This window comes from Microtus pennsylvanicus, chromosome 6 (genome assembly GCF_037038515.1).
Source record: "Microtus pennsylvanicus isolate mMicPen1 chromosome 6, mMicPen1.hap1, whole genome shotgun sequence".
Lineage (NCBI taxonomy): Eukaryota > Metazoa > Chordata > Mammalia > Rodentia > Cricetidae > Microtus > Microtus pennsylvanicus.
Genome location: NC_134584.1, coordinates 109,454,333 through 109,476,263, shown reverse-complemented (window position 1 = coordinate 109,476,263; position 21,931 = coordinate 109,454,333). Strand labels below are relative to the sequence as shown.

General features: G+C 40.2%; 1 protein-coding gene across 1 annotated transcript in view; it reads left to right on the top strand.

The window, feature by feature from the left end:
- Phlpp2 (PH domain and leucine rich repeat protein phosphatase 2) overlaps window positions 1-21,931 on the top strand; it is a 77,587-nt gene that overhangs the window by 45,324 nt on the left and 10,332 nt on the right. The window contains exons 7-15 of the mRNA XM_075977353.1: window positions 637-783; window positions 1,188-1,418; window positions 2,537-2,739; window positions 8,532-8,592; window positions 11,186-11,281; window positions 12,797-12,952; window positions 15,421-15,621; window positions 20,377-20,539; window positions 21,200-21,330. Of these exons, the coding sequence (XP_075833468.1) occupies window positions 637-783; window positions 1,188-1,418; window positions 2,537-2,739; window positions 8,532-8,592; window positions 11,186-11,281; window positions 12,797-12,952; window positions 15,421-15,621; window positions 20,377-20,539; window positions 21,200-21,330 (1,389 nt within the window). The remainder of the gene's footprint in view (window positions 1-636; window positions 784-1,187; window positions 1,419-2,536; window positions 2,740-8,531; window positions 8,593-11,185; window positions 11,282-12,796; window positions 12,953-15,420; window positions 15,622-20,376; window positions 20,540-21,199; window positions 21,331-21,931) is intronic.

Here is a 21,931-nt window from a genome sequence, read left to right as displayed (position 1 = left end):
AATATAATTTCACTACAAAAAGAATTGCTTATAATGTGCTATGTATTTGTTAGGTATTATGGTATCTGAATAGATTAACTTTCATATATTATATGTAGATATTTAGTAAAATGAAATTAAGTGTATCAGATGTGACTTAGTAGAAAAGAATTGTAGCAGCATGAACGCCCATGTAGATTTTTTGCCTCCTTAGGGGAATTCTCTTGATTCGGTTTCATTAACAACATGGACTATGTTTTAACTACTTTACTATCCTCTGTGTCCACACAATATTTGGCAGCATGAAAATGAAAACATGTTTTTAAAGCAAATTATATGGTGCACATTTTATTACATTATTTTATTGGATAATTTAGTTGGATATGATGGCACATGTCTGCAATCCTACCCCTTTGCAAATGGTGGCAAGATTTTGAGTTTGAGGCCAGCCTATGCTACATTTTGAGTTCTAGGCCAGTCTAGTCTATAGAGAAGGACCCTATCTCCAACAACAATAATAAAATAATCAGTAAACAAAACAGATCATCAAAGTCCATTGATGGTCTCTGTAAAGACATATAATGGGTATCTTAGTTATTCAAACCATCACAGTGGGTTTGTGGAAATATGGTCTATATTTGTGCCTTTGTTCTTTAGATTTTCTCAACTGAAGGGCCTGAACTTATCCCATAATAAGCTTGGACTGTTTCCTGTGTTGCTGTGTGAGATTTCTACCCTGACTGAGCTCAACCTTTCTTGTAATGGATTTCATGACTTGCCAAGTCAGATTGGCAATCTGCTAAAGTAAGTGTTGGCTTTTTCTAGATTTTCCTTTTGTTTGCAGGGGACCATCTCTTGTCTTAGGATGCAGGCAGTTCTTGGAACTTTCGCAGTGAGAAAAGTCACATTCTTACTAGGATTCTATTTAACAATGGTTCTTGATGCCAGAGGTGACCATACTGCCAAGTGGTAACCCATTTCCTCCATTTCAGCAGCATTGACCCTGGCTCTTCAGTGTCTGAAGGCCCATCCTTAGAAGTTATGTCTAAGCCTCTGTTAACTCTCCATGGGCCAAGATTGGGGGAGGGGGGTTGTCACGTTTGGATTGTTAATAATTAGTGGCTTGGCTTAATAATAAATTATAACCCCTATTGTTGGCTCTGTATGTTTGAGCTGTTCCATAAAGCAGGCTTGTTTGTTTCCCACAGTCTTCAGACCCTTTGCCTTGATGGCAATGTTCTCACCGCTCTACCTGATGAATTGGGAAACCTGCAGCAGCTTACTTCTCTGGGAATTTCCTTCAACAATTTTAGTCAAATTCCTGAGGTTTTGGAGAAACTCACCATGTTAGATAAAGTGGTTATGGCTGGAAACTGCTTGGAAGTCCTGAACTTAGGAGTTCTGACCAGGATGAGCCATGTTAAGCATGTGGATCTCAGGTGAGCTCTGCTGTGATAGACCTTGATGTCTTCTCCTCATAAAGACTTCTTTAAAACATTAGGAACTTAGAACGGTGTAAAGATAGATGTTTTCAGATACATAGTAAAACTTCATTATTTACCCAGTAGTAGAGAGATTAATGATCTGGTGAGTTTGTCAGTGACAAAGACTTAAATGGCCAAGGCTTGTCTGATGTACTCTTCAGCAGCATTGTATGAGGATTTCCTTTTCCTTGAACCATTATCCAGACGGATTTCAGTAGTCTCCTTTCGTTTATTGGCTGTAGAAGTCAGGACACAATATTCCATTGTTTTAATGAGCATTTGTGATGAACATCTTTTTTGTGTGGAGACTAGTAGTTTCTAGTTTTCTATAAATTTGACCATTTTTCTGTTAGTCACTTTTTTTCTTGATAACATTGTGTTGTAATTGAAATATTCACAGCTTCACTACTAAGACTTTCTTATGTGTTTTGTTTTATAGTGACAATCTTTCTCTAAAGGAAGGCGCTAAAAGATAACTACTATGTGTTCTGTCGTTTCAGGAAGCAGATAGCAAGCCCTGTAAAGACATAGACAGGAACTTAGTAGTATATAGGAGAAGGAGAACAGGCTGATGTTGTGAAGTCATGTAGGGGTAGAGACAAGAACCTCAAATATTTAGTGAAGTTTGCATTTAAACCATTTTGTGTATGTTCAGATTATTTTCTTCTCTTTAATGCCATGTGAGTCTCAGTACTAAAGAAGAGGAGGTGTAATACAGGGAAAGGGAGCTGTTGCTGTCGCTTAGCCTCTCACTCACTTCATAGCATGCTCATCTCCTTGTCCTCCCCGTTCCCACCTGACCTTACTAGGTACTGGGATGTAAGTGTTTATCTAGCCGTGGATATTGCCCTGCTTTTCTGTCTCTGTCTAATTTGTGTATGTATCTACCGGTTCTAACTTAATTGGATCTTGGGTTCTTTCTCTGTAGATAAACTGTGGTTGTTTTCTGTAGGACCTTGAAAAGTGAAGCAAGTAATGAAATTCTCAAGTTCAGTAAAGAGAGGAAAGGGTCATCCCTCTCCTATGTTTTTGTCCACATAATAGTAATTATTTTTCTGTTTCTGAATATTAAGGATGAACCACTTGAAAACCGTGATTATTGACAGTCTGGAGGGAAACAAACACATCACTCACATGGATTTGCGCGACAATCAGTTGACTGATTTGGATCTTAGCTCCTTATGTAGCTTGGAGCAGCTGCATTGTGAGCGGAACCAGCTGAGGGAGCTGACACTCAGTGGCTTTTCCCTTCGAACCCTCTACGCCAGTTGGAACAGTGAGTTCTCTACCCAACCTCCTGTTTTTGCTTTCAACTGTAGTCTGAGCCTTCTAAGAAGAATAGCATCTGTGGTCCTTCTCAGCTACTCTGCAGAATGGAGTTGTGTGACCCCTTGAGCTTTCTCTTTTAATTAAGCCAATACCCCTAAAGCAATCGATATAGATATATCTATATCTATATCTAGACTTGGAAAGGGTACTAAGACTCATTGTGTGAGCACAGTAAGAGGCATTTTGCAGAATCATAGGGGTCGGGTAGGTGGATAAGCATGTTCAAACCAGAGCATCTGTTATGAAGTAGGCGTTGTTATCCTTACGGCCCAGGTTCTAAATCTGTCCTATCCCTCTTTTTTGCATATTCTGTAAAGAATGGTTTTTATGTTTTTAAAAATTTGGCTTAAAAATTAGAATAATAATATTTGTTACATGAAATTCAAGTTTTTCTATTCATAAATCAAGTTTTATGGGTATATACTCATAGGTTTAACTTTGGTTATGTGTCACTGTTTTCATGTTACTGTGCCATAGTTTATAGGAGTAACATACTGTTATGATCCACAAACACTAAAATATTTATTTTAGCCTACTAAGAAAAAGTTTCCCAATCCCTGTTGGGAAATCATCTGCTGCTTTGGTTGTAGTGTGAGAAGACCCTGTTCCAGTAGTGAGTGAGCACAAATGCCAGAAACAGACATGTTGGTGCTTTCCATGGTGTGCCAAATGACATAGTAGCAGTCAGTTCACAAGGTTTAGTGGTTTCAATGACAGAAATCTGTTATATAACCTGCTTACCTTGGTAGCCTGACTGAAGTGATTGCAAGTTCTTTTATTCCAATCTTAGTTGCTAATACTAGCTCTCATGTCATACAGTAGACGTTAACTATATCTATATGTCTATATGCATATTTATGGTTTGTATAATGAGTATCAGTTAAAGAGGCTACAGTGGAGTGCACGAGGTTTCCGAAGCTGGCAGAGAGTCGGTATTGATAATAAGCCAGCAGAGTGCCAGGAGAGAGCTGCTGGCTTTTGGTGTTTTAAGACAGTTTCACTATACCACCCAAGATTTAAGCTCCCAAGTACTGGTATTGTAGGTATGCTTCACCACACTTTACAGTTTTCTATGTTTAAGGAAGGAAGGAAATGGAAAATGTTCAATTTCACTAAGTGACAGAAATGAGTGTCCTCAGCCGCAGCCAGGAAGAGGTTGACTGCGGATCACCTTGGAGGAAGGTGACCATGTCAAAAAAGTGGCAGAGCTGTGTGAACAATTCCCTGCTGGCATTTATCTCAGGGCTACTTACACACAATAATTGTCACAGTATTGTGTTGTGGTGAAAGTATAAGACTATTAATAGGAAAATGGGTAAATGAGTAGTGATGTATTTACACAGTAGATTTTGTACAGTAGTGGAGATGAATGGACTAAAGCTTTGTGAACTGGTGCAAATAAGTCTTGGAAACAGCTTTTGACTAAGAAAGCAAAACTGTACAATCACAGTATACTGTGTGAGTTATACCAAAACTTAAACATAGAAAACAGCATTTTCTAGGTTCAAACTGTAACACAAATGATAAATATTCAGGGTGGTGTTTCCCTCCTGGTATTAAAGGAAAATATAAGACAGATGTGTGTTTAGAGGTAGCTGATGATGGTGGAAAACTGCTCATTTTTGTTGTTTTTGTTTTGTTTTGTTTTCTGTATCTGAATATGTTATTAGGATAAAAGTTTAGGGACTTCAGTTCTGTTGTCTTTTATCATGTTATAGAGGCTTCACTCCTACCTTAGATTAATTTCTTCAGTCAGAAGTTGCTATTGTTGCCGGGCGGTGGTGGCGCACGCCTTTAATCCCAGCACTCGGGAGGCAGAGGCAGGCGGATCTTTGTGAGTTCGAGACCAGCCTGGTCTACAAGAGCTCGTTCCAGGACAGGCTCCAAAACCACAGAGAAACCCCGTCTCGAAAAAAGAAAAACAAAAAAAAAAAAAAAAAAAGAAGTTGCTATTGTTGAGCAGGGCAAAGGAGCTTAACCTAACCAAGCCTGATGACCTGGGTTCTATACCTTGGACCCACAGGATGGAAAGGAAGAACCAACTCCCACAAGTTGTCCTCTGGCCACATGATACCCTCATGCAGATATAAACATACATGCACGCAGAGATAAATAACTGTATAATAACAAGAAAAAAGCCTGTTGTGTAAAAACTGGGTGCTGTAGCCCACGCTTGTAATCCCAGTACTTAGGAAGATGAGGCAGGAAGGTCAAGAGTTCCAATCTAGCCTGAGTTACAAAATCAAATACTATTTCAGCCTATCTTTCTCCTTAGGAAAACCCAAAACAACAATAACAACAACCAAATGTATTGAGTGTTGACTGGCACTGTGTATTGATGCTATGACAGCTAATCTGTACAGTCACCTTGGAAATGTTCCATGCAACTACTGGAGCTAACTGTGTCTGGTATACCCGAGGTTTCTCTTGGCTTCTGTTCACTATCCGTGCTTAGATCAGTTCACATGTGTATGGATAAGATATCATAGTCACCCTAAATTGGAGAAGCTTTAAATGCCCAGCAGCCCTACACTGGGTAGTCATGGTCGATTTGCCACCAGCCAGCTGGCAGGGACCTTCCTTTATACCATGTAGAAACCATGACAGGACAAGGAGGAGCTCTCTTCCAGTGCTTCTCTTTAGCTTTTCTACTCTACGTCATGGCAATGAGTGAGGCTTAGTGGCTCCCTCTAGTGTTCCAACTCCCACATAGGCCTTTGGTAATAGCCCTACAAGTGAAGCATTGCTTAGGAAGTCAGGATTCCTCAGCCTGTAGAAGCAACTGACATTGTAGCTTCTAGGCAGGCCTAAATATCAGGAGTCCTCATGAATGATAAAAAAAAAAAAAACAACCCAGAGACAGATACAGGGATTAAAGCTGAAAATCAGAGAAGCAGAGCAGTAAGCCACTAAAGAGACTTTACTTCTACCAATGCTCAGACCAAAGGGGTGATCCTCAGACTGCCTAGACTGCACTGCGTCTCTACCATACCTCGGACTCCATACTCCAGTGAGGTCCTGTCTCTTCCCCTTTGTATTTCTCTCTCTACCCAGCTGTATTGCTCCTTTTCCCACCTCCCTAGTGCTGGGATTAAAGGTGTGTAACTCCCAAACTCTGGGATTAAATGTGTGAGCCACCACCACTACCAGGATCTGTTTCTGGATCAATCTTGTATAGCCTAGGGTAGCCTTGAACTCAGAGATCTGTCTACCTCTGTCTCCCGAGTCCTGGATTAAAGGTGTGTGCCCACACTCCCTGACCTGTAGTGACTTAGCTTTGCACTCTGATCCTCAGGCATGTTTTATTTATTAAAATACAAATAAAATACCACTACAGATTACAGCTCCCAGACTGGGGTGTCTGACGACTTGAAAGCTCTCTGGTATTCTTCTAGCAACCAGAACCTGCAGTTGCTTTTTTCTGCCTTTTTATGGCCTCTGTCCTCATTCCAGTTCAGAGCTCTGCCTCTTTTGCTTGCTCTCTATTTCCAGTGCCAGTCTTGTCCCTGGCCTGTTCCTGGCCTGACTGCTCCCTCAGGACTATTCAGCTGCCTCTTGTTCGTCAGTTTCACAGCAAATAGCTACTGCTACCCTTTTGTTACTGCTGCTGCTGGCTGCCAGGCTGGGACTCTCCTTAGCTTCTTCAGCTCTCAGGAAGCCATAGCTTTGCCACCTTTGCAGCTTAGCATGCTGCCCAGTTGTGTCATGCTGCCTCAGCCACCACTGCTGCTCCACTGTCTCTTCTGCTGCTTTCCGTATAACCAGATTAGCCTCCTGTGGTAAAGGAGGCAAGAAAAGATAACTTCAGAGAAGCCTTTTTTAGGGCTAAATGTTGTGGCTCCAAGTTGAGTCATCAATTGAGCAGACAGCTTGCTTATAGTCAGAGACAGGTGTTTACATCAATCACAGCAAGCCTGTCATGCAAAGGAAGGTTTGTGTTTACACCAGCTTTAATGATCCTTCTGCTAGGCCCCTACTGTTAACTGTTCATTTCTGGCCTGGATAGGAGTGGTTGCAGAGTCATCTAGGATTCATCAAGGCTTGTGTGATAGTAAAAGGTCTCATGTAAACTGAAATGGCCCTGGGTTTGGGAGCTGCAGCTGATAACAATACAGTTGTCTTGTACTTTTCTCAAGGCTTATGTGGTGTGTTCATAAAGGCTGGTTCTGGCCTAAGCTCGTTTGGCTCGCTGGTGATCATTTTGCTCAATATAGTCAGGGAAAGCAAGGGAGAGTCCAGCATCTGTCAGCTGAGACATGAAATTGCTTTCTCTCCCAGCACCTCCCTGGTTTACAGGAAGATGAATATCAGAGGAATGCTTACAGTAACAACTTAAGTAACATCATTAACACTAGTAGTGATTTTACAACACTTTAACAAAGTTTAACACCAGTTCAGTGCCCTAGGGAGAAATGGGCCCCTCTGGTCTGTCTGTTTCATATTTGCAAAAATAACATTAAAAAGATATAATATAACAGTATGAACAAATGCCATAAGCATAATGTGAGTAATGAAGTCAGAGCAAGCATGTACAAAAGGGAGAGAGATCAGGGGTTCAAGGCCAGTTTCAGGTACATAGTGCTTTTAAGGCTAGCCTGGGCTACAAGAAATCTCATCTCAAAATATGCCTGGGATTACAAGTGTGCACCACCATGCTTGGTTTATGCAGTGTGGGACCCAGGACCTCCTGCATGCCAAGTAAGCACTTGACCAACGGAGTTGCATTCCTGGCCATCATGCACCCTTGTATCCCAGTGCTTAGGAAGGTAAGGCAAGAAGATAGAGTTCACGGCACCTGGGTTACCCAGCACGCTCCTGTGGGGGTGAGTTGTGAAGGAAAGTTCTGGTTTTATACATGGCAAGCGTTGTCTGTGGTATTTGGAGCCAGGATGAAAAAATGGCACCTTGGGATGTGTGGTGGCTAGAAGAGGAGATAAAGGTGTGCTCTGGGAGTTGGTAATGCTGTGTGTGATGATCTGAGCGTTTGTTCTACTAGTGTGTTGCAGTTTACTGATCTATACACTTAAGATTGTTTTCATCTTTAAATCCAGATATTGGGGCTGGAGAGATTGCTCAGTGAGTAAAAGCTTGAAGTGTTCTTGCAGAGGACCTGAGTTAGATTCTAGCACCCATAAGAGGCACCTCACAGTTGCCTATTAACTCTGGTTCCAGGGGGACCCAAAGCCTCTGCCATCTGAGGGCCCCTTCATTGTGTACTCATACCAATATACATACACATAATTAAAAATATTTTTTTTAATCTAGATATTTTTCAAGTTACACACTAAGTGGAACTGTTAACATTAGTGACTTTCTAATGTAGTATAAATGCACAGAATCCTGAAGTGAGTAGTTATATGTGTTTTCAAAGACATATTGGATTGGGGTCAAACGGCAGTCACAGTTAGTTGCCAGTAGTTTTTCTTTTTAGTCATCTCCACAAAACCACTTTGCTTTGTTTACCAGTGTTCCTCTTCGTCTTCTTATTTTTTTTTTAATGATGTGTATGTATGTGTAGGAATGTGCAGGTACCCATGGAAGCCAGCAGCATCATATCCCTGGGAGCTGGAGTTAACAGGCTGTTGTGAATACCACTATAGTATTGAAACCTGAACCTGGGTTCTCAGGAAGAGTAGTAGGTGGTCTTAACCACTGAACCCTCTCTCAAGCCCTTTTCAGTAGTTCTTGCTATCTTCTTCTTCAGAGAACATTGTTAACATGGTGTCTGTTTTCCCATAGGGCTGACAGCAGTGAACGTCTACCCAGTGCCCAGCCTGCTCACTTCTTTGGAACTCTCCCGGTGAGTGTGTTCATAAGGGTGGTACTTGTCTTGATTGGAGTGGGGGTGGGAGGACTAATGTGTAGCTAAAGGAAGGAGCCTCTGGGAGAGGAAGGAGATTTAGATCTCTTCTGTTTGAATAAACAAAGTGTTGCTTAATCTCATAGCCCTCACACTAGGTGTAACCACTGTTTTCACCTTTTTGTCTAAATTTCTCAAGAATTATTTGTATTGTGAGCTCCATTTCTTTACTTCCCATTTCCTAATCCTGACAGCAGCTCACTGTAGGCCTTCTCTTAATTTGCTTTTTCCTATTAACACTTAGTCTTTTTACATTTTTAAGGCATCTTTGAAACTAGCCATGTTAGTCATTACTTCTGTGTCTTTGCTATTCTCTTTTCTTTCTGGCAGCCTTTTAAGTCAGTCACTCCTCAAGTTCTGAATTGGCACACTGCCCTGTCATGGATGCAGTCTCATTGATTTCAGTGATTTTAGTCACCCAAAGGGTTGACGTCGATCAGGTTTCTAAACTGACCCTCTTTTCTCTGGCTAGGCCCATGTGTCCAATTCTTTACTAGCTAATCTTGCTGTACACGTTCCCAGGTGCCTGAAACCTGTGCAAAATTAAACTTATCTGCTCCTGTACCAGTCTTCTTTCCTGTGTTGGTTCACACCAGCACAGTCATATCCCTGGTCATCCAGGTGAGAAGCCTGAAAGTAGCTTTTATTCTTTATTCTGTTCTCCTTCCTATATGTAATCCTTCTTCAAGTCATTGCCATCTTTGCCTCCTTTGTACTTTTGGAATTCCTCCCACCCCTTCAGCTCTATGACTACTCTTATTTCTTGCCTGCAACCCTGATTATTTTTCCTTCTATCAGCAGAATCATCTGAACTGGGCTCCATTTACCAGTAATCTAAAGTACATAGCTCACATCATGTGTACACTGCTTATAAACCTTTGGGGTAGCCCCCATGTATGTGGGATCAAGAAAGAACCTTCCAGACATGGTTTAGAGCTGTTCCAGCCTAACTTTCCTCTGTCTTCGGAGCATCACTTCAGGCTCTAGCATTACCAAATGGCTTGATATTCCCATCATACATCACATTCCTTCTTGCTCTGACTCAGGTTGTCATCCTTGCTTGGAGTATCTTCAACATGTAAGGCCGCAGTATAATGTTCTTCAGCATCTAACCCAGATGCCATGTTTCTTAGTGAAGTTGCCTTGGCCTACTTCAGGCAGTATTCTCTTCTCTAAGCTGTCAGCGATGTCTGTATCTTTTTACATAGCTCTCACTGCATTCTGCCACACAATTGACAGACACCTTGCGACCTAGAAAAGGTAGATTACATCTGACAGTAGAAGTCTTTTGATCTGGATCTGTATTAAATACTTCAAATTCATGTTTCCAGTGGTTTGAAACTTTGTCTTGCTACTGATTGCCTGTTGCCACTACTTTCTCACTGCTTTTCCTTCTGTTTTTCTTAGAATTAGCTTCTTTTCTGTCTATCATTACCCATGGAATTCCTGATTGCCTTTGATGCCACTTCCTCCAAATCTCTCCTCATTCTGCCTCACTACATCCTGCTGCTTCTGTTCAAAGCCTTCTCTGAACATGTGATATAACACAGTTGATATATATTGCTGTTCAAAGCCTTCTCTGAACATGTGATATAACACAGTTGATATATATTGCTGTTCAAAGCCTTCTCTGAACATGTGATATAACACAGTTGATATATATTGCTGTGCTTGTTTGATTGCTTGTCTCCCTCTACCCTTCTGCTTTCACAGTATTTTCTTTATTTTTGGCAATATCCCAAAGAATTCCTTGAAAATAGTGTCCCTCCCGTAAGGTGACTTAATCCATTCATTGGAATCTAGTGAAATGAATTCAATTTGTCTGTTATTTACATTTCCATAACTGTGACAAAATACCTGAAACAAGCAATTTGAAAGAAGAAAAGCTTATTTTTGTCTTGCAGTTTCAGATCCATGGCCACCTCCCCATGTCACCTTGAGCCCATGGTGGCAGCTCATAGTGGCTTACCTCATGGCAACTGAGAGCCAAGAAGGAAAGGCCAGCTCTCCTTTGAGCTCTTCCCTCCTTCCTTCCTTGTACCGTTCCCTCCCTTTGTTTTCTTTCTTCTGTTTGTTTTTAAAGACAGTCTCCATATTTGACCTAGGTTGGCCTTGAACTTATGCTCCTCATGCTTGCCTCAGCCTCCCAAGTACTAGGATTACAGTATGAAAGTTCCACCAGTTAGTTTAAGAATTTTTTTAAATTTTTATTTTGTGTGTGTGGATGTTTTCCTAGCATGTATGTCTGTATACCATATTGTGCCTGGTGCCCTTGTAAGACTGAAGAGGATATCAGATTCCCTGGGACTGGAGTTACAGATGATTGTGAGGCATCATGTGGGTGGTGGGACTTGAACCCTGGTCCTCTGAAAGAGCAACCAGTGCTCTTAAACAATCTCTGCAGTCCCACCTACCAATTTATAATAGCACTATAGTCTGCTAGAACAAACTGCAATAATGTCTTTGGGGGAAATATTTAGTATTCAAGCCACAGTAACTTTTCACCTTACATGATAATTCCTATTCTTTGCAGAAACCTGCTAGAGTGTGTCCCTGACTGGGCCTGTGAAGCAAAAAAGCTAGAAATACTAGATATGAGCTACAATCTTCTCACCGAGATTCCTGTGAGGTATGTGTGTGCAGGTGCATTCATGGCATGTGTTTAAGTATTTCTCTAAATTTGGGTTGCCTTTCATTTGTTGGTGATTATTGAGGACCTGCTGAATAGGAGGTGGCAACATAATGGACTATAAGGGTTATAGTGATGACTAATGCATGTCTTAGCCTAAAGAAACAGTAAAATTCTGACCTGTGTTGAAAGCTTCCAGCATGGCTGGTGGTATAATCGTATTAATATGACTGTTTCATAGGGTGACTTATACACACATGCAGTTGCTACCCCGTGTTGAAAGTTTCCGGCATGGCTGGTGGTATGATTGTATGAATATGGCTGTTTCATAGGGTGTCTTATTATGAGCTGGAATTTTCTGAGAACTCCAGTTTTATGATCTTACCTAATCCTATAAACTTTTATGTAGGTGCTGTGAGCCTTACCTTAGGAATGAGGGAACTAAGAATGGTCAGGTCCTGTCTGAGCTCCCAGGGCCACTGGGGGCTAGCATTGGAATGGAGATTTCTTACCTTGGAGGCTTGGTCTTAATCATGACACAAATTGTTTTAGAAATTCAGAAGAACTGAAATAATTAGAGTGTGCTTTGTGGTAAGATGGTATTTGACTTGACCTGTACCAGATGGTGAGAGTTTAAAGGTGAGGGAGGAGAGAGTGGTGCTTAAGGGGTAGGACGAGGCCACTGTATTATATATTCCGAAGTATGCCGGTGTAAAGTGGTTGATTGTGGAGTCTTCACAGTTCAGCTAGAGGCTTATAGCACAGTAGGTAGCACCAAGCCTCTGGAGCACGATCTTCATATCTAGACGATGCCATTTCAGGGCGGTCTTTCACAGATCATTACATCTTTGGCAAGTCACTAACTCTACTTGGATTTCATGGCTAAATAGTCTAGTCTTTTATTTTAAACACTTAGTTATTTTTATTGTAATAAAAATTTCATTATGTAATATATTAGTAAACATACTGAGTTTATTAGTATTGATAAATGTTGTCTAGACTTTATTTCTGTCTAGACTTAAGTCAGAATGTTTTTATTCTAGAAACTGCTGAGTCAGTGGTTCTCAACTCAGCCTTCCCAGTGCTGTGACCCTGTAGTACATTTCTCATGTTGTGGTGACCTACAACCATAAAATTATTTTCATTGCTACTTCATAACTGTAATTTTGCTACTGGTATGAATTATAATGTAAATACCTGTGTTTTCTAGTGGTCTTAGGCAACCCTGTGAAAGAATTGTTTGACCTTCAAAGGGGTCACAACCCGCAGGTTGAAAACCACTAGTTTAGACTCTCTGGGCCACTTGTCCTCAAGATCTCACCCAGGACTTCTGGGTGGGGGTGGGGTGATTTTTGTGACTGCTTTCTTGACTCAGTCATTTGTCAGTGGTTGTACATTCTAAAAATAGGTTTCTGTTAGTTGACTGATTTTAATTAACTGGCCTATGGCAGCCTAAAAAAGGATTTAAGTAAGCTTTTTTTTTTTTTTTTTTTTTTTTCTGTTGTTTCTCCTTAGAATTCTGAGTAGTCTGAGTCTCCGGAAGCTGATGGTAGGACACAACCACGTCCACGTCCTTCCAGCACTGGTGGAGCACATTCCGCTTGAGGTGCTGGATATCCAGCACAACACTCTCTCCAGGCTGCCAGACACTCTCTTCTCCAAAGCCTTAAAGTGAGTTCCTCAGAGGAGCACAGGCATTGCCTCCATAAACTGCACCGGCCTATCCTTGGAGTGATTTCTGGGTTTACAGTTTACTTGATACTCCAGTTTGAAGCAGAGACTTAGTTGCACTTTTTTGTGATATAAAATCAAGTTTCATAGTAAACTATCAAATACTTAATTACTTACTTGGTGAATGGATCCCGCAGGAGGGCACTCAGGCTTTCACTGTGTTCAGGGGAGTTGTATTCAGGCAGAGCCTTTGGTAAGTTCTAGCTTTTGCGTTGAGAAAAAAAGGACATACTACTAAAGTCAGTTTTACGCTAGCTCTGTCACTCTCTTGATTTCCAGAACATTTGTTACCTGCTTTGAAAACCATGCATTTAAAGTTAATGTCCTTCAGCAAGGTATCATTTGCTATCTTGTTGTAAATTAGCATGTAAATGGTATGTCTTCCTGTCTTAAAACTTATAGTTAGGTTTATCTTAATGTCATCTTTAAAGAAAAAGTAGATTTTTTTTTATTTGTGGTGCTAGGATTAAGTTCGGGTATTGCTTGTATTAAGTAAATGCTCTACAATTTAGTGATCTCCTAGCCCAATAAAGTAGGATTTTAATGGTAGTCTTTTACATTATGAAGAAGGGAGTTTAGAGATGGGGAAACAGGTGAGCAGTAGCAACTATGTTTAGTTAACATAGGGTCACAGGAGACATTTCCACAGGTCTTTTGTTTTCTAGCATATACATCTCTAAATGCATAATACTCTTAGCTGGATAATCCTCAAAATAAAATAAAAAATAACAGCAGAAAAAAATAAATGAAACTGAGGGAGATTTTCTTTTGGGCATGTTTCTGTGAAATGTTGAAGTTGGTAATTAATAAGTTGTGCATAATACAGAATGTAGTTTTTAAGTGCCTGAAGATAATTAAGAGACCATTTACTGCCAGGTGGTGGTGACCCACGCCTTTAATCCCAACACCTGGGAGGCGGCAGAGGCAGGCAGATCTCTGAGTTCGAGGCCAGCCTGGTCTACAGAGTGAGTTCCAGGACAGCCAGTGTTGCACAGAGAAACCCTGTCTCAAAAAAGCAAATCAAACAAACAAATAAAAAAGAAACCATCTCCTTAATGTAATACTATCAGAGCTGAACACACAGCCTTCCACAGGCTTAAAAGCTCATTAGGGATGCTGATCACGTACCATGTATATTTAAGAACACATATGTTCAAATTGGGGGAGAGTTCAGTTGGTAAAGTGCTTGCCTTATAGGCAGAAGGATCTGAGTTCAGTTACACAGAACTCACGTTAAATTGTGGGACATGGCAGTGTGTGCTTTTTATTCTGGCACAGATGTGGTAGAGACAAGTGGATCACTGGGACTTGCTGGCCAGCCAATCTAGCCTACTTAGTAATCCCTGGCCAGTGAGAGATCCCATCTCCGAGGAGGTACACAGCATTTTTAAAGTTACATTTATTTTGTGTGTATATGTATACAGGTGTGTTTATGCATGCAATATAGTATACATGTGAAGGTCAGAAGGCCACTTTGTGGAATCAGTTCTCTCCTTTTACCTAGTGGATTCTGGGGTTTAAACTTAGGTTGTCAGGCTTGGTAGAAAGAACCTTTACGATCTAAGCCATGTCACCATTCCACGGGTAGCATTCTTGAAGATGATACTCAAGATTGTTTTGTCTAGGCACACACGAGCGCGTGTACACACACACACACACACACACACACACACACACGAAGACACAAGTTTAATGATGCTTTCTTGCACTGAGGATACAAACATTGTATTTGAAAGATTATTAAAATTATACCATGGTTTACTTGTTAGATTGACAAAGATTAACCTGAATTATACTGTAGATAAAAATATGGACTGTATTCTTCTTGTATGAGTGCAATTTGTACTTGATCTTAGCCAAAAACACCAAGAAATGGTACAATTGATCTAACTTTTTTGGATCTCAACTAGGCAGTATATCTTTAGCCATTATAAAAATACCTGTATCCTTTGATCCTATAAATTCTGTTTCTAGAACTGTGCACTTTGGAAATAATTGGATAAGAATCCAAGATTTTCATTATAGTGATTATAATATGTGTACAGAATTGTTCTCTATGTAGATAATCTATGTAGATATCAGAGTATTATGGGATTAGCTAAATAAATAATGTTTTGTCACAAAGAGACAAAATTTTTTGAATGTTGTCTTTATAGTTCAGTCATATATTAAAGGTGGTATTCAATAGTGTCCGTGCAATGAAATAGGTGATTTTGCCTGCAGCCATTATAGAATGGTAGAAAAATAACCATGCCTATGTTCCTTCTTGTCACCGAGCTTTGAGTTGCATATATTAAGAGAAAACTATCTGTAAAAAAGTTTTCTTGACTTTGGGAGCGGGCATGATGGTTTCTACTTAAGAAGGTAACAGACTCAAAGGGAATAATGTTCTTTGTGTGTTCTGTCAGTCTCAGATACTTGAATGCATCTGCAAATAGTCTGGAGTCTCTGCCTTCTGCGTGTGCTGGAGAGGAGAGTCTGAGTGTGCTGCAGCTGCTGTACCTGACCAACAACCTCCTGACAGACCAGTGCATACCTGTCTTGGTCGGGCACCCACACCTGCGAATCCTGCACCTCGCAAACAATCAGCTGCAGACCTTTCCTGCAAGGTGAATGAGTGCAGTGTGATCATTTGACAGGAAAATATGAATTCTGCATTCCATTATAGCTATCTGACCATAACACTTCTGATTTGCTGGTGCTGAGACTTCACTAGCTCAGCAGGAAAATCTTGTCTTAATAATTTGGTGCTGGTGAAATATGACTAGCCAAAGAAATTATGGTTAAAATGTGTAATTTATACCTCTAATTAGTAAATAATAATCTGAGAATATTCCATCCATAAAAGTATAGGGTTATGAAATAAAAATTTTTCTTTTTTTATCAGCACTGTATTATAAAATACATTGTCTAGTAGTATATTTACTATATGTAAATATAGTAAATGCCTTATATATGTCACATACCATGTCATACTTACTGCTTCTGTCCTTGAACCTACAATAAATTACGGAAGTAGACAAGCATCTAGACCATACCATGTCATACTTACTGCTTCTGTCCTTGAACCTACAATAAATTACGGAAGTAGACAAGCATCTAGACCATACCATGTCATACTTACTGCTTCTGTCCTTGAACCTACAATAAATTACGGAAGTAGACAAGCATCTAGACCATACCATGTCATACTTACTGCTTCTGTCCTTGAACCTACAATAAATTACGGAAGTAGACAAGCATCTAGACCATACCATGTCATACTTACTGCTTCTGTCCTTGAACCTACAATAAATTACGGAAGTAGACAAGCATCTAGACCAGCAATTCTCAGCCTTCCTAATGCTGTGACCCTATAAAATAGTGCCTTGTGTTGTGGTGACCCCAACCATAAAATTATTTTCGTTGCTACTTCATAACTATAATTTTATTATTGTTATGAGTCGTAATGTAAATATTTTTGGATATAGAGGTTTGCCAAAGGGGTTGCGACCCTCAGACTGAGAACTTCTGGTTTAGGCAATTTCTATGCAGTGTGACAGATGCAAGACGTTAAGGATCCCAGTTTGGGGCCTGGAAAGATGACTTTGTAGTTAAGAGTGCTTGCTATTCTTCCAGATAACAAAAGCTCAGTTCCCAGCAGTCATATGGGTGGCTAACAAACGTTTGTAATTTGTAAGCTCCTCTAAGCTCCAAGGAATCCAGTATCCTCTCGTGGCTTCTGAGGACACTTGCACACATGTGACAATACCCACACAGACACATAAATTAAAATAAATTTATGTTTGCTAGTTGTACTACACAGAGCTTGGGAGATGGTTATTAGACTGGAAGGAGAGAGAGGAATAGTAGTTAGCAATCTATACCTATTACGAAGACATGAGAAGAGAGAGTTCCTCCAGTTAAAATTTAAACAGTGTCCAAGAAGAAATAAGTATCTTTCAAAATACATTTGATTAAAAAAAAATTGGGCCTGGGGTTATAACTCAGTTTCTGGAGTTCTTGCCTACCATGCATAAGCCCTGCATTCCTTCTCCAGCACTATATAAGACAGGTATGGTGGCGCACACCTACAATCCCAGCATTTGGAGGTGGAGGCAGAAGGATCAGAAATCAAGGACATTTTCAATTACATGTAGATTTGGAAGCCAGCACAAGACCCTGCTCCCCATCCCCACCCTGAAAATTCTATTATTAAAAAATATAACATGTTCTGTTGCTGGGGAGATGGCTCAGTGGTTAAGAGCAGTGGGTTCAATTCCCAGAACCCACTTGGAACCTCACAACTGTCTGTAACTCCAGTTCTAGGGAATCCAACACCCTTACACAGACATACATGCAGATAAAACACCAGTGCACATAAAATATAAATAAATCATTTAAAAAATAATATTTTCTTTTTAATTAAGTTTTTTAGGTTGGCATACAAAATAATGAGTTTCATTATGGCACCTTCATAAACACGTGTCATTATACTTTGTTATCATTCATTCTCTTTACCCATTATCCTCCAGAAATAATACGATATATAAATATGTAGCCCTGGATATTCTAGAACTCAATATCTAGACCAGGCTGGCCTGAGCTCACACAGATTCGCTTGCCTCTGCCTCCAAAATTCTGAAATTAAAGGTGTGGGGTACAATGCCTGACTTTAATGGTGTTTTATTCTTTAATATAGTGTATCTTGAACACATTCATACATACCCCAACTCCTTCCTTGGTTAATCTCTCTAGTCTCCCATCTCTCTTTTTAATCCCTATAGAGTCCAGTTTGTAATGACCATCTAGTTTCTGGGCATGAGGCCTGCCCTCATTTGACCTAGCATAGGTCACATCATGAAAGCAACTGACTCTCCTAGCAGCTATCAAATGCCAGGAGCTCCTCAGCTAGTATGAGGGTTTCCTGCCCACCTTCCCTTTTGAAACTGGGGTTTTGTTAGTTTGAGCTTGTGCAAGTCTTGTGTATACTGTCATATTTGCTATGATATCATATGTTTTGTCTGGAAAACACCATTTCCTTGATGTTTTCATTACCTCTGGCTCCTACAGTCCAAGCCTTGGGGATAGGCAGGTGGTAATGTATGTCCCAATTAAGGCAGAGCCTTCCACAAGTCCTTACTCTAGGCCTGCTGATCATCATAGAGGAGTCAGTTTGTACTTTCTACCATGTGGGTACCAGGGATCAAATTCAGGTAATCAGGCTTGGCAACAAGTATCTTTATCCACCGACCCATCAGCCCTGGTTTTAAAATCTAAGGACAGTTGTATATTTACTAAACAGCTGATTTAGGATAGGGGTATTATGTTTATAGTCACAAGTCAGAAGAACAACCTAACCTGGGAGTAGTAGAAAAGAATGAGGTTGGCCTTGGGAACACATTTGAAATAAAATTTAAAACTAAGAAGGCAATAAATATCCTGAGTGAAGTAACCCAGACCCAAAAAGATGAACATGGGATATACTCACTCATAATTGGTTTTTAGCCATAAATATAGGACATTGAGCCTATAATTCGCGATCCCAGAGAAGCTAAATAAGAAGGTGAATCCAAAGAAAAACATATAACTTTTAGTTTTAAAAGACATGTGTCACTATGGAGTCCAAGTGGGCTCAAGCTCATAATACAGTGTTAGCCTACCATTTGATGACAAATGCCTATTTGTCATCACACCTAACTCTGTAAATCCAGCATCTTGTCACAGAGTATTTATTATGTGATTATGTATAGTAGTTGGATTAAAAGATTTTGGAGGAGTTGGTGAGATGGTCCAGGTGGTAAAGTGCTTGTACAAACTTGACCTAAGTTCAGATTCCCAGAACCCACACAAAAAACTAGCTGTGGTAGCACATACCTGTAATCCCCGCCCTGAGAAGTAGAGACAGGAGGACCTCTGAGCTTGCGGGCCAGTCAGTCTAGCAAATCAGTGAGCTTCAGGTTAGTGGAAACCCTGTCTCAAAATAAACAACCCCCAAACCAAAAGATACCCAGTGTCGACTCCTAGCTTCTGTTTGTGCACACACACAAGTGTATATTCACTAGCACATGTACTTATAGTTGTGCACACACACAAATATTTTGTTTGTCTTTATTTTCCGGTTTCCTTGAGTGTACATTTACTATCATAGTACAAAAGAAAATAATTTTCTGGGGGCTGGAGAGATGGCTCAGTGGTTAAGAGCACTGATTGTTCTTCCACAGGTCCTGAGTTCAATTCCCAGCAACCACATGGTGGCTCACAACCATCTGTAATAAAATCTGGTGCCAACTTCTGGCCTGCAGGGACACATGCAGGCAAAAAATAATAATAATAATTTTCTAAGCTTACTTATTAAAAATAGGAGTTTTCTATTGTGTGTATATAGGTGTGTGTCTTGTAGGGATGTGTATTTGAAAAGTATGAATTTTCCAGCAGTAAAAACTGATCTATTAGAAAGGTAAGATGGAAAGTTCACTTGAAGTCCTCATTTGAGGGACTGGAAGAGATGCTCAGTAGTTGAGAGCAGTTGAAACCAGGGTTTGATTTCTAGCTTGTGCATGGCAGCTCACAGCTGCAGCCACCGACAACTCCAGCTTCAGAAAACCTGATGCCCTCTTCTGGCCTCCATGGACACCTGGCACCTGTGTAATATACATGCAGGCAAATACAAATATTTGTTTAAGAAAAAAATCTAAAATCCATTTTGAGAAATCTGGTAGGAAGTGAAGTGAAATTAAAATAGTATATCTTTCAGATTGCTAGTATTATTTGTGATCTGAATCCCAAATTTTCTTCACATTTATTGTTTCCAAAGAAATTAGAGGAATTTGTCACTGTCAGACAAGATATTTTGCTTAGCATGTAAAAGGCTTTGCTCAGTATCAAAGTAGTGTAAATAGTTATCTTGTCCCAAGCACAGTGCTGTGTGTACAAGAATTTGGTGGTAGTGGTGGGGAGTTGCTACCACTCAGTACCTGTAGAAGTCTAAAACTGAAAGGAATCTTAATTCTCCTTCTTCAGACAAGGCCCACTGGCATTTGCTTACCTAGGGTTTTGCATACTAGTTAGTGCTGCAGCAAAGACTGACACTTCTCTCTCAACAATAGGCCATACTTCTTCAGGGAGTTCAGTATTCAGACAAACCCTCATGCCCACATCTATAAGGAAAGCAAGGGCAGTGCCAGCCTTGAAACACCGAATGCTAGGAGGTCATGGTGACAAATAGCAGGCTTGGTCGTGATGGTGAACCACGTGGCTCCTTCTCTCAGGGTTTTCTACAGTGAATCAAGTTGTCTTTACTCTGGTTGTTATACAATAGTCACCACTTGGCAGCTGCTCTTTCCTGATGCAGAATGGTGTTTTGATGTTTTTTTTTTTTCCAGCAAACTAAATAAATTGGAGCAATTGGAAGAACTGAACCTAAGTGGGAACAAGCTTAAAGCCATTCCCACAACTATAGCAAACTGCAAAAGACTACACACCCTTGTTGCACATGCCAACAACATTAGTATTTTCCCGGAGATTCTGCAGCTGCCTCAGATCCAGGTATGTGCATGAGCTAGCCTGACATCCTCACTGCAGAATGGAAAGGGTGGGAGTGAGGTGTCTTTCTTGTAAGAATGATTTAAGGAGTGTGAATGAGACTGCTTCCTCTCTCAAGACTTTCTCTTGAGCTAATTTCTCTTCTCCACCAGTAAGCTCCGTTGAGAGACTGTACTGTATAACTGTGTTGCCTTATGCTACAATTGGGTACTCTTCTCAAATGGCCCAGCCAAAGCCCTAATTCTGTACTAGGTTCCTTCCCACATTCTCTTCCCTGTACACTGAAGGCTTCCATGGGGAGCATTCTATATTACTGTAAAGAAAACCAACCAGCTTTAACCACTGGTGTGCCCTAGAGGTCTTTGGCTGAAGAATATTGACAAAACTACTACTTAAAGAATATGACCAGACATCTTTTATAGCTTTGATAGCTTTGCAAAGCTAATATGTGCTGTCCATGAATATGGTTAAATCTCCCCTTTTGTTTATACATAAGGAATGAGTGTTGTTCTCTTTTCATATACTCAGTTTAAAATCTGATATACTTAATTTGTTCTTGGAAAGAAATTAAGTTCCCATTTGAGGCTATAGGCGAGAAGATTGAGTGTTTAGAAGAGATTGTAACATAATGTGTTCGCCTTTGATTTCTGTATTCCTTCTCAGTTTGTAGACCTGAGTTGCAATGACTTGACAGAAATACTCATTCCAGAGGCTCTGCCTGCTACATTGCAAGACCTTGATCTGACAGGAAATACAAATCTGGTTTTGGAACACAAGACTTTGGACATGTTTAGGTAGGAAAAAAAATCTGGAATCAAATCCCTATGTTTCAGCCATCGGTGGGTTATCTTTGGACTATGGAAATCTCAGTTAATTAAAGGAATAGATGGATTAGGCCAGAACACTCCTAGGTTGTTCTCTTTGATTCATTTCTACTGAGCTACACACTAAATTATTTTGCATACATGTCTGGTGGTACAGGTTACATTGTAACATCTAAGCAATAATACCTATATATTGTTTTAAGATCTCTGTATATTGCTTAAAATAAGTAAACACTTGGTAGAAGCCTAGAGATCTTTGTGATGCATAAGTTGAAACTAAACTCAGCATCTGTTTTCCCTACCACTTTTTATTCTCCTACATCAAAGCCACAGATTCATCATCCTACTTTCATTCAGTCTCTGGAAATGCATCTCAGTCTGTCAAAGACCTTGGACTTCCCACAGGGCAGGGAATTCTGACTGCTCTTTGGACTGGAGAGGGAGGGGGAAGGGGTGGGAGGGAGGGAAATGGGAGGAGGGGAGGAGGTGGAAATTTTTAAGTAAAAATAAATAAAAAGTTTATTTTCTAAAAATAGCATTGTTTTGATAGTTCTTATAAAATACAAAAGAG